The sequence below is a fragment of the Temnothorax longispinosus genome, chromosome 2 (assembly GCF_030848805.1).
Source record: "Temnothorax longispinosus isolate EJ_2023e chromosome 2, Tlon_JGU_v1, whole genome shotgun sequence".
Taxonomy (NCBI): Eukaryota; Metazoa; Arthropoda; class Insecta; order Hymenoptera; family Formicidae; genus Temnothorax; species Temnothorax longispinosus.
Window position 1 is genome coordinate 15,562,649 of NC_092359.1, and position 22,291 is coordinate 15,584,939.

The 22,291-nt window shown below is 38.5% G+C and overlaps 2 protein-coding genes and 1 pseudogene across 3 annotated transcripts; 2 read left to right on the forward strand and 1 right to left on the reverse strand.

Moving 5' to 3' along the window:
• Positions 1 to 109: 109 nt before the first annotated feature.
• LOC139825264 (cytosol aminopeptidase-like) lies at positions 110 to 16,177 on the forward strand. Its single transcript, XM_071797843.1, has 8 exons — positions 110 to 223; positions 521 to 636; positions 6,306 to 6,469; positions 6,796 to 6,970; positions 7,200 to 7,527; positions 7,610 to 7,878; positions 8,104 to 8,282; positions 15,067 to 16,177. The coding sequence occupies exons 1-8, from the start codon at positions 140 to 142 to the stop codon at positions 15,291 to 15,293; spliced, it is 1,542 nt and encodes a 513-aa protein (XP_071653944.1). The 5' UTR covers positions 110 to 139; the 3' UTR covers positions 15,294 to 16,177.
• On the forward strand, positions 1,330 to 3,623 carry LOC139825263 (E3 ubiquitin-protein ligase COP1-like; annotated as a pseudogene).
• Positions 15,748 to 22,291, reverse strand: Med28 (mediator complex subunit 28). Of its 2 annotated transcripts, none has more exons than XM_071797845.1 (4): positions 21,972 to 22,291; positions 20,952 to 21,303; positions 20,665 to 20,864; positions 15,748 to 18,617 (listed from the first exon to the last, which is right to left on the reverse strand). In XM_071797845.1, exons 1-4 carry the CDS (start codon positions 22,029 to 22,031, stop codon positions 18,501 to 18,503), a joined length of 729 nt encoding a protein of 242 aa, XP_071653946.1. In that variant the 5' UTR covers positions 22,032 to 22,291; the 3' UTR covers positions 15,748 to 18,500. The 2 variants fall into 2 exon arrangements, with proteins under 2 accessions (XP_071653946.1, XP_071653945.1); XM_071797844.1 differs by having other exon boundaries at positions 15,748 to 18,604; positions 21,972 to 22,287.

Genomic DNA, 22,291 nt, shown 5'->3' on the forward strand with positions numbered 1-22,291 from the left:
CGGGGCCGGACCGAGCGAAGATCAAATCCGGCCAATCAGAATCGTCGTTCCGTCGCCGCCGTCGTGTGTCGTGTGCGGCCCTCATAATCGGTGTATAGTGTATATATGTATCGCACCTAATGCTCTCGGGGAACGAATTATGGCATTGTCTTTTATCAGAGCTAAGGCACTACAGCACGGAAATTCGCACTTGCGTCTCTTCGCCAGCGTATCGACCATGAAGGTAATCCTCGTGATCCTCCCTCGTCCACTAGTGCGGCGCGTTCGCTTCTCGAGACGGCGAGACGGCGAAATTCCCATCTCGGGGGGGAAAAATCCGACGAACGTAATCCGACACGATGCGATCCCCGTCGTCGTGTTCGCGTACGAGGTTCACCTCGGACGAGTTATCTATGCTCGCTCTCGTCGACGTCGACGCCGACTCGACACCCCCCAAATCCTCTATGTGCTTACTCGTCGACGACCTTGTCACCGTTATCGCCCGCTCCCCTGACATACTTGCCCCCTTTTTTTTCCGCAGACGGGATTGGTACTGGGTGTATACGAAACCGAGAGCGAGGACAACGTTGTGCTCACCCCCACGGCGGCCAAGTACAACGATCTGGTCAACGGCAAGCTGCTGAAGAATATTTTGCTGTAAGTTCCCAGTGCCCGCTACTTACCATCGCTGTAAATCTCTTTTTTGTGCATCCTCGCGATTTTAGAGAGATACGGCATTCCACACTGCAGCGCGCGTCTGTGTTAGTATCGTTTTCCCTTTTTTTTTTTTTTTTTTTTTAATCTAACAAGGCTGTACCCCTTGTGTGCGCCTCTGTTGTGTAGAATATACTCTCCAGACTATTCTGCATTGACACATATGTTGTTTACTCGACACGTCGAAACACTCCTTTTTTTCTCCATATTGTACTCTTCTGTCGACGAAGTTGACCTGTGTTCCCTCATGTATATACACGTACTCTTAGCACATACCTGTTTAACAAGCGCGTACGCTAAGGTGTAGAACCGTGACGTGTACGATAAAGACCTCCCCCTGGCCCCCCCCCCCCTCCACCCGTCCATACACAGCATTGCATTTCCAAATTGTTGTTTCACTTTCGTTTCGTCATACGATATAACAATATGTTTAAATATTTTATTCATATTTCCAGCCTGAAACAATTGTTATAATGCTGCCTGAGCTTTATCTGACATTTAAAAGTGCTTTCCCTTTGTTATTCTTAAATTCTCATATGAAGTATTATTTCTGTTATTGAAAATTTTTGAATTTTTCAACGATAGTCGTGCGCCTCACGGAGCTCACTGGCATTATTTTCATTGTTTCAGGAGTGACTAGAGAGACGGTATTATAGGCATGATATGAAGTGCAACTTGCTCCGCACAAGGATATCCTAGAAACACGCTGCGCTTTATAAATGAGAATTATAATACTGCCTGATTTATGATATATTCTTTTCGACGCGACGTCAGACAAATCAAATAGGAGATTTTAAGTCGGTTAAGTCGTTCAATTAATTAACCATCACTGCTTCAAGACTGACAGAAATCGAAGTAGAGTAATGTAGTAATGTCGACTCCTGGCGACGGTAATATGGGGGAACGATAGCAGCGCAGGGAGCAGTGGTGGATTAGGCGACGGTAGCGGTAAAATTAATAAGCATCCTCATCCGCCTACGAATGTGCTACAGAGGATGACCGGGATATTAGAAGATAAGAGCAACGATTACATGTGTCCGATTTGTTTCGATCTTATCGACACAGCGTATATTACACGTTGCGGACACACGTTCTGTCACCACTGTATCGTAAAGTGCTTAGAGATTAAGGATCGTTGCCCGAAATGCAGTTTTACGTGAGCGAGCAGGACATTTTCCCGAATTTTCTGTTGGACGAGCTAGTTTCCAAGTATAAAACGAGAACTAAAGGTCTCGCTCAGCTAGGCTCTTACGCGGACAATAGTAGGCACGAGCGGCGGGTAGTGATCTGTCGGCACCGGCGTCCGACGGATTGAGGAGCATCGTGGCAGCGGAGAGCGCCAATCTCACTCTGCCCGACGTTAATGTGATGCTCGAGGTGCTGACCCAACGGAAGCATCTACTCGAGGCAGAGACTTGTACGGCGCAGAACAAGCTTCTGCACGAGTTCCTCAAACACTTGCTGCAACAAAAGGAGGAACAGCGGAATCAGTTGCAGAAAGAAGTGGCGTTGATCAAGAAAGACATGGAGGAAGTGGGAGAACATTCTGAAAGACGTTCAGAGCAAATGTCCGCGGGTGGAGGACGTCAAGAAGGCGAGCGAGAACGATTCCGCGCAGGTATCGGCCATTAGGCGGGAGATGCTCGGTCTTCTAGACATAATAGACTCGAATATGGTAAAACCTAGCGACAAGGGGACCATCGGCCCCGACACCTTCTCCAATCCAAGGTCAGTCATCCTGGTGGATCAACCCTAGCTGTACGTAGGAAGAGGCTGCACGCTCACTTCGACGATTTCGTTCAATGTTACTTCGACTCTCGCGGCAAGGAACTATTGCTCGGTCAGAAATCGCAGCCTCAGAGCGAGACTCACGGCGGCGTGTACAGCACGAGTTCTGGTCTGGACGTCTTTCGCGAAAATCTCGTCAAGTTCTCGAGGTACAATTCTCTGCGTCCAGTGGCTACTCTGAACTACTCATCGGATCTCTTCAACAATTCCACTATCGTGTCTAGTATCGAGTTCGATAAGGACAACGAATTTTTCGCGATTGCCGGTGTCACCAAGCGCATAAAGGTATTCGATTACGGTGCTGTTATACGGGACACCGTCGACATTCATTACCCTTGCGTCGAGATGGTCTCTAGTTCGAAGATCTCGTGCGTCTCGTGGAATTCCTTTCACAAAGGCATGCTTGCGTCATCAGATTATGAAGGTACCGTGACGGTATGGGATGCGACGACCGGTCAGAGGACGAAGACGTTCCAGGAGCACGAGAAGAGGTGTTGGTCGGTCGACTTCAACGACGTGGATACCAGATTGATCGCGTCCGGCTCCGACGATGCCCGGGTGAAATTGTGGGCGTTGAATACCGATCATTCCGTGGCGTCGTTAGAGGCGAAAGCAAACGTGTGCTGCGTAAAATTCAATCGCGTAGCTCGTGTCACCTGGCGTTTGGATCTGCGGACCACTGTGTACACTACTACGATTTGCGCAACATGAAGGAGGCGTTGTGCATATTCAAGGGCCACCGCAAAGCCGTTTCCTACGTCAAGTTCATCAACAAGGAAGAAATTGTATCAGCCAGCACGGATTCTCAGCTGAAGATGTGGAACATAAATAATCCGCTTTGTCTCCGATCGTTCGTTGGGCATGTGAATGAGAAGAACTTTGTCGGACTTGCTACTGACGGCGATTACGTTGCCTGCGGATCGGAAAATAACGCGCTATACGTATACTACAAAGGGCTGACGAAGCAGTTGTTCTCGTACAAATTCGACGCCGTTCGAAGCATATTGGAGGTGCAGGACAGAAGAGAGGAAGATCTGAACGAGTTCGTGTCCGCGGTGTGCTGGCGGCAGATGTCTAATGTCGTAGTAGCCGCTAACTCTCAAGGAATTATCAAAATATTAGAGCTGGTTTGAGACAATTAGGTAAAAAAGCAATTGAACGGGGAACTTAATGACAATGAGTGAAACGCGTATTCGATTACTATAAATTAAAAACGGGTCTAAATAATAAAAAAAAAGATAGCCAAAAGTATAAATATAAGAATAATGATAAAAATATATTTCAAGAGAAGAAGAGAAGAATTTTGCCGAATTTTCTGTTATTTTGTTTTCTTATATTTTAGTTCGTACACTTTGGCCCGTATTCATAATCCGTTTTTATTTCAAGATCATCTTTAGGGACATTTTAAAATGCTAATACGGCTTTATGAATACGGACCTTAGACCCTTTTTATTTTATGTTATCTGTCTTGTGATTATTTTAGGCGTGAATATAACAACGAGAAGTAATGGAACCATTCTAAATAGCGTAATAATTTATAATAATAATGCGAAAATTTCTACCATTGACGTAATCTATAATAAATCGGATGGAAATGGCATTGGAAGGATGCATTATCAGCGAATAAAACTATTGCAAATGGAGATCTTCGGTTGATCCATGCTCAATGTATCAGAGAGCACAAATATTTTCTCTGGATTGTATACTATGTGTAAGATGATTAGGTAAATCGGTACTGTTAATTATTACATTTTCGTATCTTTACTCTATTTTCTAATCTAATTTAGATATAATTTTAATCTCAACAGACTGAATCGTAACGATAAAAAGTTTCGCATTATTACATCACGTTCGAAAAATATTCCTGCGTATGACTTATGAAAACGATGATCTTTCGTAATTTTACGTTATTGATACTTAACGCTCGTCGGAGATACCATAATTGCACGCTTGATCTAAATTGTATTTTATGCAGATATATATATATATATACATACATATATATTTTTAAATATGATTGATGTGTGGTGTGAGAATGACATTTACTACAATAAGTACAATACTTTTGGAAGAAGTGTTCAAGGCTGCAAAAATTTACAGCGGTGTATGCGTGCGTTCGAGATGCGTGATTTTTCCGATAACGCTTCTTAATATCCGAGTGGCGACTGTTCCAATATCTTAATCCATTACGAAATCTGCTCTTAATGCAAAACTTAAAAACGATATAGACACGTTTGATAACGGCACAATCTTCTTTTTATAAAATTTTCATAGTAAATTTAAAATGCACTTGTTTAAAACTTCTCTAAAGATTGGAAAAGATTGAAACATCGGAAACCATTAAAACTGATACGCGTATAATAAAATATAATATAAAATTGATATACTACATATGTAACTTCGACTGGCAATCGTATATACAAATCGTACCTGTATTTTCCTAGAAACCACCTAGTAATCGCAATATCGATATTTTGAATACCGATAAGTAAATAAAATATCCATGTTTTCGCTACCGTGTGATAGAAATCTCAACAATTCAAAAAGATTGTCTGCAACTTGTTACTAATAAAATTTTCAGCTTAAATTTACTTGGTGGTATCATGATTGCACAATCTTGTAAACAGAGACGTGATAAGGAGTAATCAACGTCTTAAATATTGTTTGCACCGATAATGGTACATATAGATAACGCATATTTTTACTGAAATTTTCTGATTTGCGGTATATATTTTTACTACATATCAAATGTTTTATATGATTATATTATCATCTTTGTGTTTGACTTTGCTGTCAAAACTATTTGCAATATTACGTTAGCCTAATTGAAACACTGAATAATTGAAAGACAGATTTAACGCGAAGCAAGTTAATAAGTGCTTTCCATTTACATCAAAACTCAGATAATTCTCACTTGTGACGTCGTTCTATCCTTTTTGGCAATTAATAAATAATAAAGACAGAATGATGTCACAAGTGAGAATTATCTGAGTTTTGATGTAAATGGAAAGCATCTATTGTCTTAATATGAATATTGTAAAAAGAGAAAATGTACAAAGAGCAAATAAAAAAATAAACATATATTGCGATAAGAACAACACTCGCATGGATTTTCGGAATGTGTGGAAATGATAGAACAGTGAGTACGTTTTACATTCTTTTTATAAAAGAAAGTTTAAGCTTCTGTCATATCGATGAATCTTAGTTCTTGTTTGCGATGAACACGTAATTATATGTAAATCTATTTTTTACTATTTAATTATGTTCCACTATATAACTATGGCAATTAAACCCCATGACAAAGTCACATTACTACTTATAGTGTTGTTGTACATAAAACAAATTAATAATGAAGTTTATCAACGGATATTTCATTGTATTTATATCTTAAGCCGCTGGTATAGGTTGTAATATGCTCGTTTCAACAATGTGAGAACTGAAATGTGAAAAACAGTTCCGTAACGTAACGTATCTACGCTGATACTCAGTAGCTCAGAAACACAGCAGTTGTGAATTAATGTGTAGCTATAATCTCCGAAGTGAGTAATTGTAAATGTACCGATGTATAATGTATAACTGGACAAAAAAGAAGAATATTCTAGAATAAAGAATAGTATATTTTTAGAGTGTATTTTAAAATTGCAAGTATACCGTACACATGATGAATGTCAAAAGAACGCCTAGATTCTATTGTAATTAATAAATTTATGAAGTTGTGTCTGGACATTTTTGACTACTTAAGTGCGTACTACTATCGCGTATCTTCCTTATAAATTGTTCCAATCAATCTTTTCACTAACTTGGAATAAATGTTTACGCTACAGAGCAGGACCAAAGATCCCTAAAGGTCATGCTAGAGTGTTTTGGGGGTTGGATGAAACCGATTACGCCGGAGTCGCGGTAGTTGGACTGGGGAAGCAAGGTCTTGGTATTAACAAACTTGAAGAGATCCATGAAGGAAAGGAAAGTGTACGTGCTGCTGCAGCAGGTAATCTTTATTATTCAAAATATATATTATGCAAATATAGTCGTTCCACTTTGTTATTCAAATCTCTGTAGATCAAACTTTAAAATTAAAATTTCAATATACATAGTGGAACAATTTTGATACTTTTATTTTAATAATTTTAATATATTATGTTATTGTATTAAAAAATTATATTAGTTTGTTTTGTACGTTTAAGATTATGATATAATTATAATTGGATGATTGATCTATTTAAAAAAAATAGATTTTAAATTAATATTATTAAAGAAAAAGTTGTATTATTATAAATAAATATAATAGATCCTATTAAAGTTTTATTGTTCTAGCGGGATGCCGCGCACTGGATGACGTGGAGATAAAGGACATCAAGCTGGAAACCCTGGGAGACGCGGAAGCCGCTGCCGAGGGAGCTGGTTTATCCACGTGGCTTTATCAAGGATTCAAAAATGAAGAGAAGAAAAAGAAGTTACCAAAGATCTCGCTGTACGGAGATGAAGGAGAGTAAGTGATGTTTCTTTATGCTCTCGTTAAAAATATCCATTAAAATTGAGAGATCTAGGGCTACGATCAACGTGACGCTACAAATGCTTTGGAGCGTTCTTCTTCTCTTTCTTTCTTCATTGAAAGAAAAGAGAAGAGGAATGCTTCGAAGCATTTGTAGCGTCACGTTGACCGTAGCCTAGATTTCGTTTTACGAATACAAAACTAATGGTTTGTCATTTTTTTTAAGGGCGGAATGGCGAGTTGGCATAATTAAAGCCCAGGCGCAGAACTGGGCTCGCGAGTTGTCAGACACTCCCGCGAACCTGATGACGCCCACGATATTTTCGCAACGGGTCTGCGAGGTCCTGACTCATCTCGGGGTCGACGTTCAGGTGCGCGACAAGAGCTGGGCCGAGCAGAAGAAGATGGGCTCGTTCCTCAGCGTGGCGCGCGGTAGCACCGAACCGCCCAGGTTCCTTGAGATCAGTTACAAGGGTGCCGAGAATTCAAGCGAATCACCGGTGACGTTCGTCGGTAAGGGAGTCACTTTCGATGCCGGTGGCATCAGCCTTAAGGTAAGTTATTCTCTTTCTCCGTTTACAAAAAAAAAACAATGTAAGGAGAAAGTGAGACTTGAGGACGAACGGTTGCTCATAGCCGTCGTCGGAAATGGACGAGATGCGCGCCGATATGAGCGGCGCCGCCTGCGTGGCCGCCACTATCCGAGCCGCGGCCGAGCTCAAACTGAAGAAAAATATCGTCGGACTGATCCCGCTCACGGAGAATCTGCCGTCCGGACATGCTACGAAGCCGGGAGATCTGGTGCAGGCGATGAACGGCAAAACCATCATCGTGGACAACACCGACGCGGAGGGCAGGTTGATTCTCGCCGACGCGTTGTGCTACGCTCAGCAGTTTAATCCGAGGTTAGATTAAGATTAATCGTGCTGTGATATTTGAATATTATAAGAAAGCTACGTCTCTTGGATTCTAATTATTTTATCAACGTACTTTTATACTTCAAAAAGATATCCTTATGAATTATCCTATATTATTACTGTTATGCACTATATTATATTTTATCGATATATTCGACAGATATATTATCAGAAATAATTATAAACTGATAAGTCTTCAATCTCTCTAAATAGATTTATCTTGGATATCGCTACGTTGACCGGTGCCATGAGAATTGCCTTGTCGAACTCCGCGACTGGAGTGTTTACCAATGACGGCAACCTTTATGAAACTCTGAGAAATGCTGGGACGGTAACCGGCGATCGAGTATGGAGATTCCCTCTATGGCAGCATTTCACGGATGAAGTGACGAGTGAGTGATTTAAGGATTGCGATTATTACGTTATCCATTTTAATATTCTTAGGGCTGGTTTATAATAGCCGTAACCGTTGATTTAAGCCGTAATCTTTAAGAAATTGACCAATCACAGTCGATTATTCTTCTCACATTCGACTGTGATTGGTCAATTTCTTAAAGATTACGGCTTAAATCAACGGTTACGGCTATTATAAACCAGCCCTTATCGGATTATTTGAGTGTGTGAAGTTGGCCCCCCCAAATGATCCAAATATAGTTCTGTTTAGAGTTCTGAATTCTTTCGGACAATAGGAAGAGTTCCTGATAAGTTTTAAAAAGAGTTCTGGCGATTAAAATAACGAAAACACCTTTTGAAAAAAGGGGGGCCAACTTCACGATTTTTTAAATCAAATTTTGAGATCGAATAGTTCTGAATGGTCTAAACGCTTCATTTTGCGATTATCTAGAGTTCCTGATACACAAAAATTTTTTTGGTTAATTAAAAAACAAAAAAAAATTTTGAAAATTTTATTTTAAAATCGAGTAGTTCTGAATGCCTTAAACGTTTTATTTTGCGATTACCTAGAGTTCCTGATACATAAAAAAATTTTTAGTTTATTAAAAACAATTTTTTGGCAAAAGAAAATTTTTCAATCATCTCTCGTTCAAATATCGATTATCTTGCAAATCGTTAGCCTAATCGCTTTGAGCCATAAGACTTTTCGTCACAACTCGTCGAAAAATGTCCAAAAGTCCTATCAGAACTATTCGGTACTCCAAAAAAATTTTCGACCCCGGGACTTAGAAAACTTTCAAGCATCTCTCGATCAAATGTCGGTTATCTTGCAAACCGTTGGCCTAATCGCTTTGAGCCATAAGACTTTTCGTCACAACTCGTCGAGAAATGTCCAAAAGTCCCATCAGAACTATTCGGAACTCCAAAAAAATTTTCGACCTCGGGACTTGAAAAACTTTCACCGTCTGTGAAGTTGGTCCGCCTTTTTCAAAATTCGGATAAATTTGTTAGAGTTCTGGATTCTCCAGCAAAAGTTCTAGAGTTCTCTATAATTTTAGAAAGAGTTCCGATATTTAAAATGACGAAAACACCATTTAAAAAATGAGGGGTTAACTTCACGGCGCCCCCCATTTTTGAAAAAATGAATTTTTTATGGTAGTTCCGGATAGATTTCGATGAGTTCTAGAGTTCCCAATAGGTTTTATAGCGCTACGACCAATAATTCAAAAGTTACAGCCCTTTAAAGTGCCCCATTTCGAAAAATTTCTAAGTTCCTAAAAGTAAATTTTTTTTCGGAAATCGGCAGTTCCCGCGGGAGTTCTGGTCGCCCCCCGAAGAGTTCTATCAAAAACTCAGGGTCCGAAGCGCTGCGACCAATATTTCAAAAGTTACAGCCCTTCAAAGTGTCACCTCTAAAATTAAAAAATTTTTTTGGGAGTTCTGACGGGAGTTCTGACGGGGTCTGGTCGCCCCCGAAGAGTTCTATCGAAAACTATTATGGCCCGAAGCGCTACGATTAATATTTCAAAAGTTACAGCCCCCAAAGTGCCACCTCAAAAATTTTTTAAGTCCCTAAGGGTAAATATTTTTTTCGAAATCGGCAGTTCTCGCGGGAGTTCTGGTCGCCCTCCGAAAAGTTCTATCGAAAACCATCAGGGTCCGAAGCGCTGCGACCAATATTTCAAAAGTTACAGCCCTTCAAAGTGTCACCTCTAAAATTAAAAAATTTTTTTGGGAGTTCTGACGGGAGTTCTGGTCGCCCTCCGAAGAGTTCTATCGAAAACTATTATGGCCCGAAGCGCTACGATTAATATTTCAAAAGTTACAGCCACCCAAAGTGCCACACCTCAAAAATTTTTTAAGTCCCTAAGGGTAAATATTTTTTTTCGAAAATCGGCAGTTCTCGCGGGAGTTCTGGTCGCCCTCCGAAAAGTTCTATCGAAAACCATCAGGGTCCGAAGCGCTGCGACCAATATTTCAAAAGTTACAGCCCTTCAAAGTGTCACCTCTAAAATTAAAAAATTTTTTTTGGGAGTTCTGACGGGAGTTCTGGTCGCCCCCCGAAGAGTTCTATCGAAAACTATTATGGCCCGAAGCGCTACGATTAATATTTTAAAAGTTACAGCCACCCAAAGTGCCACAACTCAAAAATTTTTTAAGATCCTAAGGGTAAATATTTCTTTCGGAAATCGGCAGTTGCCGCGGGAGTTCTGGTCGCCCCCCGAAGAGTTCTATCGAAAACCATCAGGGTCCGAAGCGCTGCGACCAATATTTCAAAAGTTACAGCCCTTCAAAGTGTCATCTCTAAAATTAAAAAAATTTTTTTTGGTAGTTCTGACGGGAGTTCTGGTCGTCCCCCGAAGAGTTTTATCGAAAACTGTTATGGCCCAAAACGCTCCGACCAATATTTCAAAAGTTATAGCCCTTCAAAGTGCCACCTCTAAAAATAAAAAAATTTTTTCGGGAGTTCTGACGGGAGTTCTGGTCGCCCCCCGAAGAGTTCTATCGAAAACTGTTACGGCCCGAAGCGCTCCGACCAATATTTCAAAAGTTACAGCCACCCAAAGTGCCATACCTCAAAAATTTTTTAAGTCCCTAAGGGTAAATATTTTTTTTCGGAAATCGGCAGTTCTCGCGGGAGTTCTGGTCGCCCCCCGAAGAGTTCTATCGAAAACCATCAGGGTCCGAAGCGCTGCGACCAATATTTCAAAAGTTACAGCCCTTCAAAGTGTCACCTCTAAAATAAAAAAATTTTTTTTTGGAGTTCTGACGGGAGTTCTGGTCGCCCCCCGAAGAGGTCTATCGAAAACTATTATGGCCCGAAGTGCTACGATTAATATTTCAAAAGTTACAGCTCTTCAAATTGTCACCTTTAAAATTAAAAATTTCTTTTGGGAGTTCTGACGGGAGTTCTGGTCGTCCCCCGAAGAGTTTTATCGAAAACTGTTATGGCCCAAAACGCTCCGACCAATATTTCAAAAGTTATAGCCCTTCAAAGTGCCACCTCTAAAAATAAAAAAATTTTTTTCGGGAGTTCTGACGGGAGTTGTCTCTGTGAAGTTGGCACCTCACTTTCAAAAATCGAAAAATTTATCAACAGTTCTATTTGCACCCGCAATAGTTCTACAGTTCCTGCTAATTTTTAGAAATAGTTCCGTTGATTTAGTTAAAAAAAATGAATATTGAAAATATGAGGTGCTAACTTCTCGTAGCATCTCATGTTTCGAAAAAAATAATTTTAACCATGACGTTTTATAGTTCTCGAAAAGTTCTACAGTTCCTGATAGGTTTTAGCAATAGTTCCGGTCAATAAGTATTTTTAAACAAATTTTTAATCTGACCACGAGCACCTCAAGTTCCAAAAAAATTGATTTTTACCATGAAATTCTATAGTTCTCAAAGAGTTCTACAGTTCCTGATAGATTTTAGCAACAGTTCCGGCCTCTAAATTTTTTTAACAATTTTTACTTTTACCGCTGGCACCGCACACAAGAGTAAAGTCATGAATCGCAGGCAGTTCCGATCGACTTCTTGACAGTTCTCGATAGTTCTCGCATAGTTCCAACAGTTTTTATAGGTTTTAGCAACAGTTCCGGCCTTAAATATTTTTTTAACAATTTTTTACCGCTGGCACCGCACACAAGAGTAAAGTCATGAATCGCAGGCAATTCCGTTGATTGGCTACCACGTCGCTTCTTGCCGCGCGGCAAGCGTTTTCGCGTCCTGTGTGCAGAAGCCATAAGAAAAGTCTTTGCAAGATAACTGATATTTGATCGAGAGATAATTGAAAGTTAATACTTGTATGTTAAAACCGATAAGATATAAAATCAATATTCTAAATAACATGTTGAAAAATACGCGTATTTAATATACATATAGATAATATAATATTGAGCTGCCTTAGATCTATTGCTCGACCCGTATATGGCGATTTCTTTTGAATAATGATTGAAAGTTTTTAATTTTGGTGGTTGCACTTTTTGAAGGACTGTAACTTTTGAAATATTGGTCGGAGCGCTTCGGGCCGTAACAGTTTTCGATAGAACTCTTCGGGGGGCGACCAGAACTCCCGCGAGAACTGCCGATTTCCGAAAAAAAATATTTACCCTTAAGGACTTAAAAAAATTTTTTAGGTGTGGCACTTTGGGTGGCTGTAACTTTTGAAATATTAATTGTAGCGCTTCGGGCCATAATAGTTTTCGATAGAACTCTTCGGGGGGCGACCGGAACTCCCGTCAGAACTACCGAAAAAATTTCTTTAATTTTAGAGGTGACACTTTGAAGGGCTGTAACTTTTGAAATATTGGTCGCAGCGCTTCGGACCTTGATGGTTTTCGATAGAACTCTTCGGGGGGCGACCAGAACTCCCGCGGGAACGGCCGATTTTCGAAAAAAATATTTACCCTTAGGGTCTTAAAAAATTTTTGAGGTGTGGCACTTTGGGTGGCTGTAACTTTTGAAATATTAATCGTAGCGCTTCGGGCCATAATAGTTTTCGATAGAGTTCTTCGGGGGGCGACCAGAACTCCCGTCAGAACTACCGAAAAAAATTTTTTTAATTTTAGAGGTGACACTTTGAAGGGCTGTAACTTTTGAAATATTGGTCGCAGCGCTTCGGACCCTGATGGTTTTCGATAGAACTCTTCGGGGGGCGACCAGAACTCCCGCGGCAACTGCCGATTTCCGAAAAAAATATTTACCCTTAGGATCTTAAAAAATTTTTGAGCTGTGGCACTTTGGGTGGCTGTAACTTTTGAAATATTAATCGTAGCGCTTCGGGCCATAATAGTTTTCGATAGAACTCTTCGGGGGGCGACCAGAACTCCCGTCAGAACTCCCAAAAAAATTTTTTAATTTTAGAGGTGACACTTTGAAGGGCTGTAACTTTTGAAATATTGGTCGCAGCGCTTCGGACCCTGATAGTTTTTGATAGAACTCTTCGGGGGGCGAACAGAACTCTCGTCAGAACTACCGAAAAAAATTCTTTATTTTTAGAGGTGGCACTTTGAAGGGCTATAACTTTTGAAATATTGGTCGGAGCGTTTTGGGCCATAATAGTTTTCGATAGAACTCTTCGGGGGGCGACCAGAACTCCCGTCAGAACTCCCGTCAGAACTCCCGAAAAAAATTTTTTAATTTTAGAGGTGACACTTTAAAGGGCTGTAACTTTTGAAATATCGGTTGCAGCGTTTCGGACCCTGATGGTTTTCGATAGAACTCTTCGGGGGGCGACCAGAACTCCCGCGAGAACTGCCGATTTCCGAAAAAAAATATTTACCCTTAGGGACTTAAAAAATTTTTGAGATGTGGCACTTTGGGTGGCTGTAACTTTTGAAATATTAATCGTAGCGCTTCGGGCCATAATAGTTTTCGATAGAACTCTTCGGGGGGCGACCAGAACTCCCGTCAGAACTCCCAAAAGAAATTTTTTAATTTTAGAGGTGACACTTTGAAGGGCTGTAACTTTTGAAATATTGGTCGCAGCGCTTCGGACCCTGATAGTTTTTGATAGAACTCTTCGGGGGGCGACCAGAACTCCCGCGGGAACTGCCGATTTCCGAAAAAAAAATTTACTCTTAGGAACTTAGAAATTTTTCGAAATGGGGCACTTTAAGGGCTGTAACTTTTGAATTATTGGTCGTAGCGCTATAAAACCTATTGGGAACTCTAGAACTCATCGAAATCTATCCGGAACTACCATAAAAAATTCATTTTTTCAAAAATGGGGGGCGCCGTGAAGTTAACCCCTCATTTTTTAAATGGTGTTTTCGTCATTTTAAATATCGGAACTCTTTCTAAAAATTATAGAGAACTCTAGAACTTTTGCTGGAGAATCCAGAACTCTAACAAATTTATCCGAATTTTGAAAAAGGCGGACCAACTTCACAGACGGTGAAAGTTTTTCAAGTCCCGAGGTCGAAAATTTTTTTGGAGTTCCGAATAGTTCTGATGGGACTTTTGGACATTTCTCGACGAGTTGTGACGAAAAGTCTTATGGCTCAAAGCGATTAGGCCAACGGTTTGCAAGATAACCGACATTTGATCGAGAGATGCTTGAAAGTTTTCTAATCCCGGGGTCGAAAATTTTTTTGGAGTACCGAATAGTTCTGATAGGACTTTTGGACATTTTTCGACGAGTTGTGACGAAAAGTCTTATGGCTCAAAGCGATTAGGCTAACGATTTGCAAGATAATCGATATTTGAACGAGAGATGATTGAAAATTTTCTTTTGCCAAAAAATTGTTTTTAATTAAACTAAAAATTTTTTTATGTATCAGGAACTCTAGGTAATCGCAAAATAAAACGTTTAAGGCATTCAGAACTACTCGATTTTAAAATAAAATTTTCAAAATTTTTTTTGTTTTTTAATTAACCAAAAAAAATTTTTGTGTATCAGGAACTCTAGATAATCGCAAAATGAAGCGTTTAGACCATTCAGAACTATTCGATCTCAAAATTTGATTTAAAAAATCGTGAAGTTGGCCCCCCTTTTTTCAAAAGGTGTTTTCGTTATCTTAATCGCCAGAACTCTTTTAAAACTTATCAGGAACTCTTCCTATTGTCCGAAAGAATTCAGAACTCTAAACAGAACTATATTTGGATCATTTGGGGGGGCCAACTTCACACACTCGATTATTTCACAAAACTTCTTTAGAAACTTTTCTCTTTATATATTCAGCAAGGGGTTACTGTTTCTTATGCATTACCGAAAGCCGGGACATAACGTTGTTATTAATTGTCGCTTACATAAAACTTGAAAATCTCTGTCATGATAATTTTCAGAAAAAGTAAAGGGTGCCGACATAAATAACCTCGCGAAGTGCAAGGGTGGTGGCTCTTGTACCGCCGCTGCCTTTTTGAGGGAGTTTGTTAGCAAGGACATGCCGTGGATGCATCTGGACATAGCTGGTGTCATGGGCCCCGCCCACGACGAATTACCGTATATCCCAGCCGGAATGACCGGGCGCCCGACACGTACGCTTATACAATTCCTACAGGCGCTCTGTTAAACGATCTACTGATGGTCATTTTACGTAACTCGCGCGTCAAACGGGTTCTTGTAATTTTCTATACATATATATATGTAAAAGTTTACACAGAAGGATATGTATATAGAAATATACATATATATATATAGGGGAATTGCGCCTAATATGGAGAGGGATTGTATTGGACGATCTAATCAGACTTAATATGATAACGTTCAGTGATAAAACGCATAAATAACTTACCGCAGGCCAGTAACAACATTTTTAATGTCTCACTAAGCAGATAACAGACTCGTTGATCAGGTTCCTACGAGAGTTATTAATATCACGAGTCTGAATATTCAGTAGACAGAAACTTGAGTTAAAAATTCTAACAAAATATAAAGAATGCTAACGAAGATTTTATATGCTATAATACATTGCCACTATTATAAGAATATTTGGAGAATGTATGTGTTAAGTATATTAATCAAGGTTTATACGTATGCATTTTTAATTCTTGATATATTTCATACATCAAGATGTAGATAAGATGACTTATCTCAAATAGTTATTTCTATCTGACGGATCATTATCGAAATGCTTGACGATTATACGATCCCCGGAATCAAAGTCATACCTCACCATATTAGGCAGTGCCTACATCTTTTAAGTTACCACTTCTTATATGATTAAAATATATAACCTATAAAAATAATGTATACATGCGATAAAAAAGGATGTCGAATAGAATACTTAACATCTAGATGTGGAAGTTGCTCATTTCAACAACAATTTCCACATTTGTCGAAGACAAATCCCGACATCTCCAGACACATTCGGTATCATGAAATTTAATAATTATGTATTCATTGCATTTTGACATATATGTTTGAAAGACTTGTCATAAAGTTTTTATTAGTAAATCTAGCTTCAAACCTTTTTTTAAATCCATAGCAGTTGATCTATATCCTATTTTCCAAAAAGAAATCCAGCAGAAAGATTTTTCCTCTATTAGACACCGTTCCCCTATATAAAATACAGTTTCCAAATCGAAACTGACAAAATCCCACTTTATACATGCAACTATCACGTTTGATTGTCCGTATATAAAACGACAGTTTTGAAAATAAGTTTTTATACAACTCTTACAATTTTGTACAGTCTAATTGCTTTCGCGTGTAAAGCTCTTTTTTTGGTAAATATTCTTGAGGACTCACAAACAGGATTTTAAACTAGCTGGAATAGTGAAAATAAGAAAGCGTGATCTGTATATGTATATAAGTAACATTTGTATCAACTATATGTATACTACAGTGCATACAATATAATATTGTACAGGATGAAAGTTGCATATATTATATGTATACGAGTACATCGGATCTAAAAAATAGCGAGTAATATAAGCATTCTGTCCTGGACATGCAAAAGACATAATGTATAAAAATAGGCAATGACTCTATGCTAGCTTTCATTGAAGAACCTCATTGTCTAATGATATGAAAAATAGATGGATATACATATTGTCATATCAAATTGATAATTTATATATAAAATATTTCTTTCGGTTATCACATTACATAAAAAACGAGCATAAAATTGCTCCCTTGTACAATCTTTTCGAATAGTTCATGTCTAACTAAACATAAAATAAATAAATTGCAAATAAAACTAAATAATATGTCTTGAAGTAATTGTTAATAACTGTGTACAAATATTTATTTTTTGTTTAATCTATAATGTTTTACGATGTATCACAGTATAAAATTATTCTTGTACTTTATAACAATATGCGCGTTCATAGAATTATATCGCATAAATACGCAATATATGGCATTTGATTCTAATTTGATTGTATATCACATAAATACTTATTAAAAAAAAAAAACACTAATGGCACATAATACAAATTATTAATCGTACAAAACTAAAAATATTAAAAGATAATAGAATATTTAAGATTCCTTGTACATATCTTGAGATTGCTCGTTTTATATGCATTAATGCATCTATATCTAATGCGTAAGTACATTAGTTAGAGGCACACAGAGGCAACATCGCGCTTTGAAGAATTATTTGAAAATTTATACAAACGCGGGTAAAAATTTCGAGTTTGTACGTAAATGTCCAGGACGGATGTTTATATTAGTGTGACCAAACATGCGTAATTTCCTTTTTGATTTTGCACAGTACACTAGGCAATGTACATTTTATTGATATCGCACAAACAGTACATTTGATAGGTGTCCAAAGGCACTGCAAAAGCGATGAACGCAGTTTATTATAAAAGTGTCGGCGATCTCGGAGAACCAATATCATCAACTAATGATGTAGTATAAAGAAATAGAAAGATATCCTTATCCTTATGTGTAAAATTAAAAGTATCATGTTCACATCACACATAATCTCATTATTATGTACTGTGTTTTATTGCCGCTTCAGTTATAAAGTATTTATCGTACTTTTCTTACTCTACGTCGCAATTTCGTACGTTCCACGTACGTACGTAAGCTCGACCCTATCTTACGATTTTCGCGACTAGTACAAAGAATGTAAAACGTCTTTCGCATACGTAACAGTTTCAGGAGGAATGCGAAAGAATGTTCCTGCAGGCGCGTAACGTCAATCCAAAGCTGGATCACAATAAAACTGGCACTGTTAAAATGCATTTGCCATTGAGACCTCAGTAAGCTCATAAATTATATATACTTATACGCATTAGTTGTGTCCATTTTCACAATATAAAGGTAACGCATATCAACTGCGCTTCAATCATCAGCATTATCATCACTATCACTGACGTGGCACATTCAAGTCAACACAATCTGACATCAAATGCACAACACAACACCCATGACAACCAAATGTGCTCAACCTTGGAAGTATAAAAGTCTTTCATACGTGGTCTTTCTCTCAAGAGAAGAAATTAAAAATGCCACACATTACGTTCATGTGCAAGGAGGAGGCTGCTGTTGCGGAGAGGGAAGGGGCGCGACTGCGGCGGCGGCAGCAGCAGCATAGGACGACGGGTCTGAGGGATCGAGAAGCGGTGGCGGTGGCGGTAGGCCGCTACCACCGCCGCCTCTTCCTCTACCTCGGCCTCTTCCACGACCCCGACCCCGGCCCCTCCCCCTTCCGCGTCAACTCCGCCTCTCTGGCATCCCTATGTTGCTCGTTGTCTTTTCCAGGTAGGCCAGAGGCCCCTGAAGAGCGCTACTGCCCATACCGCCAACTGGGAACCCGGTGGCTCTACCACCTACACCACCCTGCGCCATGAACATGCCCTGCTGACTGACGGGTACACCAACTCCCTGAAGACCTGATGTAGGTGGTCCACCAGAACCCTGTTGCACCTGCAAAGTCACACTAAATGAGGATGTATCGTTAGGAACGCAAGGGAGAATTTCTACTGGCACATGTATACGTGCAGGGGAATGTAGTGAGATATGTAGAGTGTATATGTAGGGGAATGCATGAGAGTGTAGTGAGAAAACAAAATAATACAACAAAAACGATAAATTTCTACTCGATATCTATGTTTGTCTTTGATATGATATTATAAAAAAGAGAACTGTGCAAGCTGTTCGCGAAACAGCTATCCAAAAATATGTTCCACATGCATGCATACTGTTCAGAAAGATAGACACGCGCGGGCGAACAGCCAGAATCGGATTTGTCGGGAATAATAATATATAGGCGAGGGAAATAAAAAAAAAAGTACAATGTTATTTTTCTTTCTTCTTTTTTGCAATGAACAAAGATATTTATTATGTCATGACATCTATTTGCGAGTCGGGACAATGTAAGTGAAACAGATCCAGACACTATCCAAATTGCAATGTGGGTATAATGCTTCTTTTATGAGTTATTTATGAACTTAAGATTTAAATGTTCTATATATCATTATTATCATAGAGATGAGTAAAGAAATGTATCTTTATCCGCGGAACACACTATAGAAGGAACTCGACGGTATTCTAATTTACAAATGACAATGTTTTACTACAGATTTTTGTAATCGAAATGCAGTTTGTAACGTTTCTTGATGTGCATGCAATATCTACATGCAAATTATTTTATGCATACAGAGAATGACGCGAAAAAATGTCACTCGTGAGAAGAAGTATTTAAAAAATGAAATAAAAAACCCTGACTGTATGTTCATCGTTCTGTTATAAAAATGTGATCTTTTTTATGAAATAATGTCAAATGTGGTCACTAGGTCTTCCTATTAATCTAAAGTATAATATATATATTATAAATACTCCTAAGTTTTATTATTGCCATTATCAGATTTATTACATTTTTCATCTTTCTTTTTTTTTTACTAAGTATTTGTACATATTATTGTACAAATTATTGTATATTGTATTCATTGTTTTGGCATCGTCTTACAATAACTGTTTGTACATATAGTTAATTCTTCGATACTTTTCTCACGATGAAAAAATTTATATTTTTGTACATAATCCTATCTTGTAGGTAATTATAAAAAGAATTTAATTTAATCTATTCTCTTTTGTACAATACATTTTTACGTTTGTGTATAGGAATTGTATAAGGCACTATCACACGCAATATTATAATCGTCGTGCGTATGTGGGGAGACCCGATTATTTTCTCGATGATCCGTATGAAAAATTTAGCGATATTCTATAACATTTTGAAGTGAGTATTTCCGTCATCAAGAGAGGGAGACAGAGAGTGTGTGTTTACTTAATAATATGATTTTCATAAATGTGATTCTCCAAACACATGCGTTTTCTCTCGTACAGACATATACTCACACATGTAAAGCAATCATACATTTCAAATGCAACGAATAACAGAAGGATATTGCGATGTATCATTATAATGATTGTATAATTTATTATTTTTCAATAATGTATATAATATTTCTATATTTCTCAGTAATATATACAATAATATATTGCAATATCCTCCTGTACATATATATGTACACAAATATACATTATAATATATACATTTAGTATATGCATATATTACACGTAATTAATACGTATAATTACGATATATATTATAAAAAAGCGAGTTTCGCGATATAAATATGATTACCGTTGTACAAGAATAGATTTAACATTAAAATCTCATTAAAAAAAAATAATTAATGAATTATATGAACAATTTGATCAATTTACGATTTAAAATAACTACACGAAATAAAAATCGCTTAATGACGGAAAATCGCTAAAAGGTATAAACAATCCCGTTTCCTCTAATATCTCCACGTCACTATCGCTCAGTTCAATCGTACTATCAGTCGTTTCTTTCTCACACTTGTTTTCTTCTTCCTTTTAATTAGTAAAATGTACGTTTAATATCAAATTTAACAACAATCTACTTGAATAATAGGAAAATTTTAACTTTGATCGTAACAGCGTCACTTAAATACCTGTGATTGCAACGGATGTTGCATTTGCTGCTGCAATTGTTGCTGCAATTGTGGATGCTGCTGCTGCTGCTGCTGTTGCTGCAGTTGCTGTTGCAATTGCTGCTGATGCTGCAGTATTTGCTGCTGTTGCTGCATCGAAGCGTTACTGCTACCACTCGCAGTTTGCGGATTCTGCCCGCTTTGATTTCCGTTTGGTAACCCTATCAACATTAATACTAATGTTATTGAGCATCTCATTGAATTAGGTAACTATCGTTAGTCTTAATATTAATATTACTTAATATTACCACTGGGTGCTGGGCCTTGAGCGGGCGACTGCGCCCATCCCTGCAGATCCGACAACATATTCTGCCAGACAGCGATCTTCTCGTTATGCCTTCTTATCAGGTCCTCCTTGCGCGCCAGCTCTGATCTCAGATCTTGAATCTCTTCCTTGACACACAGCTCGGGTTTTAGCGCAGACAGGAGGAATCTCTTTTGCAAGAAGAAAGCCTCCATCTGCCTAGCCAGGTCTATGAATCTCATGGTAGCCTGTTCCATTTCCGCGCGACCTTCGTCTTTATCCACTATCAAACCACCAGATGCGCCAGTTCCACTGTTGCCCAATCCCTCGTCCTTTGTCAATATACTCAAACATTGCTGGAAAGCAATAATTAATATTCAATAAACTATGCTCACATTCTAGAATATTTCAGAAGCTTTAAATTTAGAATCAGACAACACCCAAGACCTAGAAAAATATATATTAATTACTTCGTTATATTTTTAACTTATATGAATGTTTCTCTTAAGAAATCTTTCAAGTATATAACAGGTTCTCTTGTTCTTAAGAAAATTATAAAAATTGAAAAAATATATATTCCATTATGTAATCTATATATTCCATTTAAAGACTGAGACTTTTATCTCTATAAATATTTATATTAACAGAATTATTTTTCTAATACTTTTCGTTTTTTGCTGTATTTCAGAGTTAAAGAGTTCTAATAATTCTATCTTTTTCAAACCACTTTCACAATCAACACTTGCCAGCAATCACTTTCACTTTCCAATTACATAAAGCCACATCTATTTTCAGGTAAAAAAAAAATACCATTTACATTTGAACAATGCTGCGAAATGCTAATAGTGATGCACGTCAATAGAGCAATGATGGAGCATTTATTCGACAATTCTTTGAGTTTTACATCCCAGATATACCACGTTTGCGAGGAAATGCCACCGAGCTCCTCAATTACGCGGACATGAATAACGCGCGATACATCAATCAACGACGATACGGAGAGATGTAAATAGTTGAATTCTACCTGAAATGATTCTTCAAACTCATCAACGAGGTTACCACCACTGTTGGTCGGCGTCGCCATTACACAGGTGTATCCGCGCGTTCGCAGATCCGCGCGCGAAAACAACCGTCTCAATTTCGCGCCGCGCTTGACGACAACAGGCTCGTGCTCCTTCTTGTGCTTGATCCCGTATGATCACTGTAATCCCGTAGTCCCTGGTAGTCCCTGTGCGAATGTGCGAAACTCATCCCGCATGCGACCCCTTCCCGCCGATTTGACACGGTCATAGATATACGATATCTATGATGAAGACACGAGACAGAATTTTTAGGGCTGGTATT

What these genes read in the sequence shown, in the direction of transcription:
- LOC139825264 (XM_071797843.1), top strand. Translation starts at nt 140, where the DNA reads ATGGCATTGTCTTTTATCAGAGCTAAGGCACTACAGCACGGAAATTCG. An exon ending in CCAGCGTATCGACCATGAAG is followed by an intron (nt 224 to 520) that starts GTAATCCTCGTG and finishes TTTTTTCCGCAG; the next exon opens with ACGGGATTGGTACTGGGTGT. An exon ending in GCTCAGCAGTTTAATCCGAG is followed by an intron (nt 7,879 to 8,103) that starts GTTAGATTAAGA and finishes CTCTCTAAATAG; the next exon opens with ATTTATCTTGGATATCGCTA.
- Med28 (XM_071797844.1), bottom strand. Translation starts at nt 22,031, where the DNA reads ATGGCGACGCCGACCAACAGTGGTGGTAACCTCGTTGATGAGTTTGAA. An exon ending in AGTTTGAAGAATCATTTCAG is followed by an intron (nt 21,304 to 21,971) that starts GTAGAATTCAAC and finishes ATTGCTTTCCAG; the next exon opens with CAATGTTTGAGTATATTGAC. An exon ending in TCAAGGCCCAGCACCCAGTG is followed by an intron (nt 20,865 to 20,951) that starts GTAATATTAAGT and finishes TAATGTTGATAG; the next exon opens with GGTTACCAAACGGAAATCAA.